The sequence below is a fragment of the Scardinius erythrophthalmus genome (genome assembly GCF_964197995.2).
Source record: "Scardinius erythrophthalmus genome assembly, chromosome: 19".
Classification (NCBI taxonomy): Eukaryota; Metazoa; Chordata; class Actinopteri; order Cypriniformes; family Leuciscidae; genus Scardinius; species Scardinius erythrophthalmus.
In genome coordinates, this window is record NC_138239.1 from 29,805,557 (window position 1) to 29,818,816 (window position 13,260).

A 13,260-nucleotide genomic window follows, 5' to 3' on the forward strand; every position below is an offset into this window, starting at 1 on the left:
TGGCTGGTATAAGCATCTCAGCATCATTAAAGCTATACGTCACATGCTTCTGACAGCTGTTCCGCAGACGTCTGACAAACTAATAAGGGAAAGGTGATGTGATTATCTGCCTAAAATGTTCCCTATTAATTTGAGCCAGGGATAGAATGGATGGCAGGAAATTATTCTCTATTTAACTGGGTCAGTGTTCTCGGGAGAAGGCCATAATCATAAAATAGCACAGGACAATCTACTGGGACCAGGAAGGAACATTTAAAAGGAAAATTAACACATTTGTAATTGTTATTAACATTTGTGTATGAATCATTTGTTTTAACCAGTGCAAAAAGACTGTACAGTGGGGTACAAATTTAAAAAAAACTAAAGACAAAGAAAAGCGAAGACACAAAATGAAAAATAAATATTGAAAGTTTTGCACAACTGATAGTACGTTAATAAGATAATAATAAGTACATTTTGTGACTTTCTTGCTCCTTCCGAAGCACAAGATGCTCTCAATTCATGATCATCTTCTGACATTAAATTAGCATTAAAGGGCATTATTATGCCCCTTTTCACAAGATGTAAAATAAGTCTCTGATGTCCCCAGAGTGTGTATGTGAAGTTTTAGCTCAAAATACCCAACATAATTTTATTTACAGCACGTTTAAATCATCATTTTTTGGGTCTGTGAAAAACGCACTGTTTTAGTGCTTCTCCTTTAATGCTAATGAGCTGCTGGTTCACGGCACAGGGGGCGGAGCCTAAGCAGCCGCGATCAGAGCCAGAACAGGGAAGATGATAATAATAAAACAGACAGTCACAGTAATGGTGTTCATTTCGACCATAAAAATGCCTACAGAGTCAGAGAATATATGCTGTATGGAGTTGGAACAGGTATAGTTTAGTTTAATTACGATTATAACCTATTTGGCATTGCTTAATGCAAGCCTGCTGTAGGACTCCGTCTGACGATATGAATTGTCTGAATGATGACACAAAATATACTGATGAGTTTAATAAAGTTTACTGTATGTCACACAAAAGATGAAGCATCAGTTTTTCTTCAGAAAATCACTGTTAGAGCTGAGTAAACAGTATAAGAAGTGCATAAGTAACTTACATAAATTTCTGTAGAGTTGAGGGAGCATTTTCTTTGAAAACAAAATGAATCCACCTCGTCTTCAGTGGCTGGCAGATTTCAAGAGTAAATAGAGAGCTATGTGAATGAATACATCCAGCTAAAACACATTCAACGCTTGGGAGATGCTTCGACGCTTCTCGTGAGTGCATTGCTGCAGCAATGGCGGATGTGTACAACTCGCAATGAACTCGATCAGGGCGGGTCTAAGTTATAACGGCAGTGTCAGTCAACACTCGTGGGTGGGGCCTGTGGCTTTAGTGATGTCACTAAAGCCACATTCTGAAAACAGGTCATTTGGAGAGACTGCTTATGATTTATGGGGATTAAAAAAAAAAGGAGTGAGTGGATTTTTATCACTGTAGGGTGGTTGTGTACACACACTGCCAACACACATTTATGTCCAAACACCATACAAAAGTGAATTTTGCATAATAGGTCCCCTTTAAATGGTCAAAACAACTCGTAGACACCACTGTAGTGTACATCCATAACATTATGCTCCAGATAATGTTGTAAGGCAATGCATTTCCTTTGTGTTTACATTTGTGTGCTTTAAAATGCATAAAGACACTTCTGAATGGCTCAAAAGTGTAAAGCTGAGAAGAAATGCATTCATCTGATTCAGTCTGCCGATCCTCCAAGAGCACTTTCCTCTTTCTGTGGAACTGGAAAGAAGGCTCACAACTTGTGAAACATGTCCTTCCAGAACAAAAGAGCTGTGAATCGATAACAGTGGAGCTATAGATATGAGATGAGAAGATCTGGAGCGCGCTCTCTGATAGGCCACACACACTGCGAAGGTCAGAATACATGCATATAAACCATAGCTGTCTGAAAGAGACTATTGTACAATCTCTTTTTTTCTCAGATTAAGTCAATCATGCAGCTCTCACATGTGAAAGGAGAAACTATTGCAAGTATTTGTTACTTTTCTGATTTTATTCTTTAATTTCACATTATTTACTTTCTTAATACATGTTACTGATCTTATTGTGCACAATTCATAAGTGAACATTATTCAAAACGTTTGCCTTACATTCCTAGGAAATATTACATCTCGCTCCGCCAGCCTACATCAAGAATCCCTCTTTTACTTATGAGCGCTGTGCAGCAACGGTAGATGACAACACAACAATGTGACCAGAATTTCACTGTAACAAATGTGCCAAAAAAACACTTATTTAATTTTATGATCTTTTTGGTAACATCACATTGGTTTGAAAGGGAAGGGAACTTGTGTCAGTACATGATGAATTTAAGTCCACTGCAGCAATGGCACTCAAAACTGTGTTGTATGCACATAAGCAGATGCAAATATTTGTGTGTAAACAAACCTTAGTACTCAAGGGGAGCAATATTCTCTGATTTTAAATGACATTAAAACAGATGTAATATTATTCAGCTAGCTGCTATTTATGTCAACGGTAACTTTAACAAACCTCCTAAAGATTCTCTTCAAATCCCTGCTCTGTCATGACAATAGTTTGCCTAAAAGAGAAAACCGACTGTGGAGGAAGGCAGTTTATGCTAATGATCGCTACTGTCCCTTGTGGCACAGCTCAGAATGTGACTTGTAGTCGCGTTGCATTAGGAATTGTGTTCTGACACAATCCGGCAAGCAACAATGCATGAAATTGAGCTTCTATGGCTAGAAGCATTAACACTCATAAACTCGAAATTACCAAAACACACATAACTGCAGAAGTCTCATTTCTGAAGTATAATGTATCCAGCTACAATATACACTAGTTCTGTTCTAAAACTTAGTGAGCTGCTATTCAAAAGTTTGAAGGAATTAATACAATTAATAATTTTATTCAGCATGGACACATTAAATGTGACCGTAAAGTCATTTACAATGTTACAAAAAAAAAAAAATCAGTTTCAAATAAGAAATAAATATAACCTGTTTCTTGAGCAGCAAACTAGCATATTAGAATAATTTCTGAATGATCATGTGACACTGAGGACTGGAGTAATGATGCTGAAAATCCAGCATTGCATCACAGGAATAATAACATTTTTAAATACATTCATATAGAAAACAGTTATTTCAAATTGTAATGATATTTCACAACATTACTGTTTTTACTAGGGATGCACCGATACCACTTTTTCCAGAATGAGTCTGATACCGCTACATTTATTTTTGGAACTGATACTGAACTGATACTATCACGGTCGGCTGAAGTGAGTATAGCTCACAACATAGGAAACTCAGAAACAGTCTTTAATTAGAAACCCGCAGGAATACAATGGGAAAACTAACACAACCATCTTAACACTGACGATGACCGACATTGAACTGAACCAAACAGAAAGTATTAATACACCGTGTTTAATACCACCAGTCACAATTGTGACCACATCTTTTTTCTTATTTTTGGAAGCTCTAAAAATGTTGTTTTTGGCTTTGGGCAAGAAATTCAACTTTTAAATGAAAAAATTTATTGTCTTGATTAAAATGTATTAATGTCATGTGACTAGTGTGAAAGGTCACATGACCAGATCAGTTTACTTCCTGCTTGCACATCTAGAAGAAGATGTCTTCCTCAGACTACTACAAAAAGTAGTATGTAAAACATTTTAATTATCAGATAGAACAATCATATTTTGTACATATATTCTTTAAAGGGTCTACTACTGATATATTTTGAGAATTATACTCCTGCATATATATTTTGCTCGTAAGACGTGTAAATTTGTTAACAGTCACAAATGTGACCAGTAGTATAACACAGTGCTTAAATTGAAAACACAGGTTTTGGCTGTTAATCCTACACTGAACAAAATTATAAACACAACACTTTTGTTTTTGCCCCGATTTTTCATGAGCTGAGTCTCAAAGATCTAAAACTTTTTCTATGTACACAAAAGGCCTATTTTTCTTTCAAATATTGTTCACAAATCTGTCTAAATCTGTGTTAGTGAGCACTTCTCCTTTGCCGAGATAATCCATCCACCTCACAGGTGTGGCATATCAAGATGCTGATTAGACAGCATGATTATTGCACAGATGTGCCTTAATTAAGGCTGGCCACAAAAAAAAGGCCCACAATAAAAAGCCAATAAAAGGCCCTAGGGAGTAACCAGGGTGAAACAACCCATTTGCCAGGTAGACTATTGAATGGCGATGCAGAGGTAAACTATCTGGAGGATTAGGCAGCTGTTCATGAGAACCAATTGGTGTGCCCCACACATGACCACAAACAAGCCTTTCTACAACGTACGGCCCATCTTTAGTGCACTGAATGAGTGCACACACATCTCCCTGAAATTGGCCTAGGACAGGGCCCAAGTGTAGTCATGGACTAGCCCATAGGGGTCTAGCCGAACAAGCAGAAGTTCCTCCAGGGTGTAACTTTGTACATGACAACCTTTTCACCTCACTAAGCCTCCTTCATGAAATGACAAAACGATGTTATGGATGTTTTGGAATCTGTTGTGTAAATAGGTCTAATTGAAGAATTTGTATGAATTCTGACTATGGTGTTTCCCACCGGTCACTTTTGTGACCAAGTATAAAACCTAATATTTCACTAACTTTACCAACATAAAATCAAAGAGGGCATAACGTTTGCAGGGCTCTCAAGTTTTACCCAAAGCTTGGAGTGAGACCACATGCGGTTAGGGGAGGAGCCCAAATGGAGCCCCGCCCCCATATGTCCCCGCCCCCCAATTTGACCCATTGTTCATAATTAACCAGCCCAAATTGAAATTATAATTGGTAAATCTGATAAATGACAGAGCAATTCATCACATCAAATATACTCTTTAATGTTATATTTCAAATTTACAAATAAGTTATACAAAAATTACAAAAATATAACAAATTGCTCCAAACAGTTTGAAAAAACAAATATTTTTGCATTTTGAATGTGTCTAGTCAAAATGGTATAATTATTTATTGTGTGGTGCATGGGACATTGTGAACAAATGACATATTAGAGTATTATTAAGGTGTGTGAGTGTGTGTGTACACAAGAGTACACACTCCAGCTTATGAAATGTGTTTTGTGTTTGAAAAATATAAAATGCAATGGCAATGATTAATGTATGTTTTGACAGGATATAAAATATTACCCAGAGCACTCTGCTTTAATACATGTAGCCTTAATGTAACTAGAAAGACTATTAATACAGTATAATATATAATTTAAAATAAAATAAACAAATTTAAATGTATTTAAAATAAAATGAAGAAATACATCTTCATTCCTTCCCATACCCACTAACATTCCCTTAGTTTAAGAAAACGTAAGCTAGCCAAACTGAGCCAAAGCTTCTGGCCTGGTTGCAGAGTAGTTGTAGAGTTTTTGACTGCATCAATAATAATATAAACGATGGGCTATATATTAAATGTTCTAGCCTAAAAATGTAAGACGAGCTTTCTTCCAACTTACCTTCTCCATCACGACGTGTGTTCACGCGATGTTGTTGGTTACCTAGTAACGAACGTACGGTGGCCGAGAATGTTCCGTCAACTTCCGTGTGTTTGCGCATCTGTGTTGCCTTGTAACGAACGCAATTTGGCCGAGATACGTGCTGCTGGCGGCAGGAAACTTCACATTGTGTGCCTGCGCCTGGTATATAACGTTATATATAAAGCTCGCAGGACAACTTGGTTGACATTGCCTTTTCAGCGTGAGAAATACACGGTGTGGCGTGTGAGCGTGTGAACTGGTTGAATTGCGTGTGTCTCACGCCCAATGCGTGAGACTTGAGAGCCCTGCGTTTGTGTGTTAGGGAGGTCTAAGGAGTAAAATGCATGTACTGAAATTGCAAGAAAACATTTGGGATTAAACGGGTTAAATGACAACAGGTGAATGAAATCAACGAACGAAACTAATCAAACAAACTGAGAAATCAGGTCAAGACAGACAAACTGATGAAAACAAACTGAAAGTCCATAATCATGAGAGATACAGAGGGCATGCTCATTAAATTTTAAAAAATATATATTGGTCAGAGAAACCAAATGATATTACAAACGATTTATCCACATCATTATTATTATTATTTATTAATGCATATGCCCTTGCAATCTTTAATCAAAAATATCAACCTCTCCTCCACCTCAAAATGTCTGTTCTCTTCATGACGTGTGTCTCGGAGGAGGGTGAGGTTATATCCTCCATAACTGACTGCAAACTGGCATTCAGATCTGCCTCTATAGTATAGTTAGTAAGGGCCAACTTCCTACGACCCAATCAATTGCTGAAGGATGAAATCAGAAGTGAAATTATACAATGTGCCCAGTAGGAAGATACTATGATCTCTCTTCAAAGGAAGATCATGGAGACATTTTAATCGTCCAAAATTGTGATAATCACACATCCTTAACATAAATCATCAGTGTGAAGCAATTAACATGCTCTCACATCTATAAAGAGACACATTTCAACCTCAATATTTCACTTTAGATTTCATCAATTACATATTCACTTACAGGAACGCAATGCACTGTGTTAAATGTTTAATTCAAAAACAGTACTTGGGGGGGGGGGGGGGGGAGAAAGAGGTCAAATCTGCATTCAATCACTAACTCTAAATATAAGCATTGATAGTAAACTTGACTTGGCAAACACTACTAAAAATCAATGCAACTAATCTAAGTCAAGGCACTAATCAGTAGGATCAAGTCAGATTCTGATGGACGTCTCTGGTGTTCTTGGAGGAGTGGAGGGGCAGATCAAGCTGTGTGGAGCAGCTTTTACTGTTTAGAGAGATAAAGCCGTGATAATTCATCCTAAACCCGACCTGTCAGAGATACGCTTTCACATAGCAGCACAAGGGGTTTGATAAACAGAAATGGAGGTTATAAATTAAGACTGAACTTGACACTAACGGAGACATAAGATCTCTAGATTAATTAAACAGACATTAAAGAGAGAGTCATCTAGACTTGAGTCCAATTGTACCAACATTATCAGTAAGAATGTTACTCCACACCCTATTCTGAGTATTCAAAGTAAAGTGCTAGAAATGCCAAGCTCATGGGTTTTGATTCCCAGGAAATGCATAGTAAAACAAAAACCTTGAATGCAATGCTATTGATAAAATGTAAATGTAAAAAACACTACGAACCCATCTCACAACACATTATCCTTCCTTTAGATCTGTTCTAGCCATATGTACACTTTCATCTGGAAAATATGTGCACCAATATACCCCATTCCCTACAACTGCATGTGTCCCTTGGTTGCTAACATGTCTAGCTTGTCCTGTTCTGTACAACCATTAGTTTGCAATCATCTCCTACATTGTATCAGATTACATACGTTCTTAAATGCATTGTGCAAAGTCTCAATCTTTGTCTGTAGAACAGCCAAAAATCGAGATAAATCTATGTTTCTATATTTCAAATGCCAAGGTCTGAATCAGAGCATTTAACTTGTCATATGTTTGGTTTTCACTAATCTCCTTGAAAAAAATCCACCATTTCTACTCTTTAAATATCATTGGAGTATGTTTTGCAAGAAAATACTTTCAGTCTTTCTACTTCAAAATATAGCGTTTCATTTAACCCTCTGAGGTCGACAAACACGCGGGCGCGTTTTGCTGGATTTTCTCCACATTGTAGCACTATAAACTTAAATTACTCTGTCATTTATGGTCATACAGAAAAAAGAAATATAAAAAAATAATCTGTGATATTTCTCTTTTTGTATGTGTCCACTTACAATCAAATCAAAACATTGTGCTTTTGTAAAATAAAGAAAATAAACAGTGTGCGTTCTGCCTCTCCGTCGCGGTGAACTTTTTTTTTTGAGCACGTCTATAAACTGAAACAAAACTCAGCGAATACTTGTCACACATTTATGAGCCATATACCTTTATAAACATTTAAGTGTGTACTTTTAAATGATCAGATTCAAAACGAAAACAAATATTCTCTGTTTAAGTAATTTGTATAAAACCAACAAGATGTCCAGCTTCTCAAACGCTTGCTCATTACAGTTAATTTGGCCACGCCCACTCGCGCAAAAGATATTCACATGCAAATCTCCACATGGAACGCGGACTCGCTCATTACCTCAACAAAAAAACACTTCACTTCACTTTTCATCGAGTTTGAAAGACGTGCCTGAGCTTACATTGGATTTAGGCTACCTCAGAAGAAGAAGAACGCGATTTGAAGACAAGAAAGATGTAAGGTAAGAAATTCTTACATATTAGTTTGTTATTGTTGCATAAATGTCACGTTGCAGTTGAACTGTTGCTAGATATATGGGGAATATTATAAAATTTAGACCCGTGTTTACTGTTACTGTGTTTGTGGATATCTGCTCAAACGTAGATATGTATATGGTAACCATAATGTTTTATACTTGAGCGCGATCGCGTTTGAATGTACTGTATCATATTTTGGATGAAAGCAAAATGCACCAAACGGCTTCATGTTTTTATTATTATCTCATTTCATATCATCATAACGGATGGAAACATTTGAAGTAACATGATAATCAATATATTTTTCTCTAGCTTAGTTGTTACTGAAATCTTTTGGAAGATTTATACTGCTATAGGTTATTTATTGTTATTATTATTTTATCCGGCACTGCGCATATACCTTATGCCTACAAGGCACAACAAACCTGGTGTTCATTATATTATATATTGTTGGAAACATTTGTGTGTTTGTGTGTGTATTCTGTGAATTTTAAAAAGGAATTTTAAAAAGCAATTTTAACCAGAAAAATCTAATATTTATTTCCAAAATCGTGCAGGCCTTTCTCTTGATATCAGTATGTTCACTTTTTTTTTTCAGGGCCCAGATGCCACTGAGGACTTCAACATTCACATGAGTCTCTGTACGTGAACACGGTAAAGTGAAAATCTTGGAAATGAAAGGTATGTACAATGTTTTTAGGAATGGCACAAAGGTCTCTGTCTTTGAAGTGCTTTTTTGGCATTTGATGTGTATCTTTGGATTATGTTGTGTTGTAAATAAATCCAAACAATTTAAAAGCCATTCTTTTTTAAATCTCCTCATTTACAGTATTGTGCAAGGTTGCTCAGAAAGACAGGGCCTGACAGCTCCTAATAGGGCCGTTAGGGGAGGTTCTTTGTCTTTCTCAGGTGTGAAGAGCTTACATATTAATGAGCTCCCGCATAGAGCTTTTTCACACAAAACACGTCGTAAAAATTTTAAATCAATATATTGTCTTATCTGAATGAGCAGTCAGGGTGATTTTCACATAGTTTTGCAGCAAATAGTCTAGGCTACGTCATACAATTTCAAAAGTCTTGTGAAGAAATAATCAGTATGGGTTTCATGGCCTTATTTCAGTGAGATTTTTTTTTTGTATTTTCACAAACCACGCATAAATGTCATTATCTCAAAACTACAAACTTTTACATGCATGCTGCTGATACATTATTGTAGCAGAGTTTGTGCTGAATACAGTGTAATTAGACTTTAGCCATGAAAATGTCACAAGTAACAGAAATAACAATGTCAGAGCATGTCAGAACACCTCCAGGGTCCAGAAAACAGCTCAGACCTCAGAGGGTTAACTAATTTCTACATTTCTGATGCTACCGTCTCAAAATGATTACCTAAACCCATTAATGTCCACAAAACAGTTGTTAGTTGCAAACTCTAGTTTAAAGTTCTTCAGTCTTTCTAAAACTGTGGCAATAAAGCAAACTCACATTCAGGCCAGATTCTGGTATAAAACACCCACTTTACACAAACCAATGAAAGTAAAATGGGTTGTGATGCCATTTCTGTTGACACTAATGTACAGTTCTACTGAATCTGTAAATTTCAGTAGAAACTATCAATATTTAATGAACTAGTCTTTTGCATCTGATTTCATATCATCATGTAAGCAGATAAATGGGCAGCAAACTCGCCTCATGTTCTCTCCTCTTCAGAAGATGAATACCTCATGAGATTTAAAATGACATTCAATACAAGGAGAAAGAAAAATATATTTCTGCCTGTGGCTGGCTAGAAAATCAGGCAGATTTTAGAGCTTTAGGACACAATATAACACAATAACCATACACTGGTATCTTTTGAATAATCATACAAATCTAATCTAAAGAACGAGAAACCAAAAAGAAAAGTTAAGACTTACTCGAGTTACATCAAACAGCACAAGTTTATTTCCCCTAATAAATCATTCCCAAGAAATTAGCTATGGTACATTAAACTTGCCTGTCTCAACTATGTTGATATATGAACTGAAATTAATTTACACTATATTTACATAAGGTTTCTATTTATATGGAAATTATTCGAACATCAGAAGAACTATAATCCTTGAAATTCATTAAATCATTACAAACTTCCACTGGCACGGTAGGAAAGAAAAACAAAAGGAAAAGAAAAGCAATCCACCCCAACTCTTCTCATCTTGTAGGTGATGAAAGGGGGGCTTTTTGAAAGTGAAAGGTGGGAAAGTAATAAATATATTCAAGATCATCAAGTTGTGCAGATCAAAGATTGCGAGTGATTTTTTTGGAGACTAAAGGAGTACCTGACCTGACCACAGAGCAACAAAACATAAAACATACTAAATAGCGAATCTCAACTGCTTGATTGTTATATTATCAAAATGTAAACTATATTATTAGCCAGCAATCTCTTAAAATTTGTATATATATAGTACATCCTACTTGAATGATTACAGTATACTCAGATAAAGTAATGTAGACTGTATAGCAAATCTCGAGCTGCATGATTTTAATATCATCACAAAATGTAAACAGTATTATCGCACAGCTCTGTATATAAAGTTGGATATTTATTACACCCAACTTTATCCACATACACACAGTACACTCATGCAAAACAATATATTCTATATAGCAAATCCATACTGCTTGATTGCTTGTTTAATTGCAAAATATAAGCTTTTCTATTGCTTTTTTATATCTTATAATAATAAGATATTATAAACATCAGCATCATGATTTTCTATAAAGCTGGTTTGAAGTAACATGAAAAGCACTAAAAAATAAATTTTACTTGACTTGACATTATAACGTCTAGAAAACCGAACCAAAACATAATTTACCTTTGGGATGCCAGGGGTCTGTAAATTCATATTTCCCCAGTCCGACTGTTCTCAGCATCTGCAGGCCATTGTTGGTATTCTCCTGCTGGCCATTCGTCAGAGGTCCGTTGGTGGGCAGAGTGGAGGAGGTCATGGTGGCAGACTGCGCCATGGGGTGGGTCAGGTGACCGTTGCCCACCACCGTGTGGACGGGATGGGCGACCTGGCAGACGCTGGGCATTGGGGGCAGGCCACCGACAGTGAGGGATTGGCTATGGACGTTGAGGACCATGCTGGCCATCGGCTGTGAAGGCTGCTGCGGTAGCTGGTAGTGTGCGGGTAACTGAGGGTGAGGAGTGTGGAGAGCTGGGGTCACACCGATAATGGGCGCTTGGACGGTCGCACATTGGCTGTAAGCTGGTGCCTGCTGCAGGGCGTATGTGTGCGCCAAGAGTCCAGCCTGGGTGACAGTGGCAGCAACTTGCGGCGGCCATAGAGGAGCTGCAGAGAACGAAACAACATGCATAGGGGTGTGCAATATGACCATATTAGATTGTGAAACATTAAAATGTCACCATGAACTATCAACTGCAGTTCAATTGCTGTTTTTTATTTTTTTTTTATTGTTACCGTTTTTGATTATCATCTCTATCATGGTTAAGCTCACGTAACATATCAGTTATTTGTCATCATGAAGGTTTACTATTTGTATGTGTTTTAAAGTCCCCCTGTAGTCAATAATTGTATCCATTAACCACCTGAGGTCGGCAATCACGCCGGCGTGATCTGGTAGTTTTTTTTTTCATATCAGAGCAAAATATTCTGTTGATTTTGATTTTACATACTTGTGTTGTACATCATTCAAAACTGTTAAATGTCTTCTTTTATTTGTGTACACTCATAATAAAAACAAAATGTTGTGTTTTTCGTAAAACAAAGAAAATAAACATGATGCGCGTTCTGCCGTCAGTCTCAATGTGAAACTCATTCTGAAACGCGACAGAAAATGACCTGTAACTCAGCGAATGTTTGTCACACAGACTTGAAACGCATGTCTATACAACGCTTGGAATCTCTTTTTTTAAAGTATGTAAATTATATAAAAAACAAATATTCTATTTTTAAGTAATCCATACGAAAGCAGCGGCATGTACAGTTTCTCAAACGCGTCCTCATTAAATTTAATTTGAACACGCCCACGTGCGCACGAGCGATTGACATGCAAATGATCCACGCGGAGAAACGCAGACCTGCAAACGCCCTCATCACCTCAAAACAAAGAATCAGAGACATCGCTAACTTACTCCTCTGCTTTTCATCGAGTTTGGAAGACAGTTTGTGCTGTGCTGTGCTGTGCTGTTTACCTTGGACTTACCTCAGAAGAATTAGAAGAACGTGATTTGAAGATGAGACGATTTTTAAGGTAAGATATAAACTGGTGGTGCCAGATTAAAATGTATGTTATGAAATGAGTTTGGAGTAAAAACATGAACTAAGCCTAATGTCATATATGTACATGTATATATAGACAGAAACATGAAATGTGAACTAGAATGGTAGGCAACCTTTCAGTGCTTGTATAGCCTACATGTTTGACAAGAGGATGTTTTTATATTCTATAATAAAACACAGCATGATAAAAGTAGGCTAGTATATATATATGTGTGTGTGTGTGTGTGTATTCTGTACTTTTTAAAAAGCAATTTTAACCTGAAAAATCTAAAATGTATTCCCCAAATTGTGCAGCATAGTTTCTCTTGATATCAGCATGTTCACAGCTGTTTTGTTGTTGTTGTTGTTTTTAGAGGCACACGATGTCATTGATGAGTCCTGCTGACTTCAACATTCACATAAGTCTCCATACATGAACATGCTAAAGTGAAAAATCAAACACCATGGAAATGAAAGGTATGTACTATGTTTCAGGAATGGCACAAAGGTGTGTGACAGTTCAAGTCTCTGTCTTTAGTTCAGTGTGTTAAATAATGTGTTTTTTTTGTCATTTGTTGAGTATCTTTGGATTATGTTGTGTTGTAAATAAATCCAAACAATCAAAAAGCCATTTTTTTTTATCTCCTCATTCTTTGTGCAAGGTTGCTCAGAATGATAGGGCCTGATGGCTCCTAA

The 13,260-nt window shown here is 36.7% G+C and overlaps 1 protein-coding gene across 1 annotated transcript in view; it reads right to left on the reverse strand.

Annotated features, from left to right (window-relative positions):
* LOC308679861 (kelch-like protein 29) overlaps positions 1-13,260 on the reverse strand; it is a 263,473-nt gene that overhangs the window by 171,616 nt on the left and 78,597 nt on the right. The window contains exon 5 of the mRNA XM_081347670.1: positions 11,155-11,634. Within this exon, the coding sequence (XP_081203796.1) occupies positions 11,155-11,634 (480 nt within the window). The remainder of the gene's footprint in view (positions 1-11,154; positions 11,635-13,260) is intronic.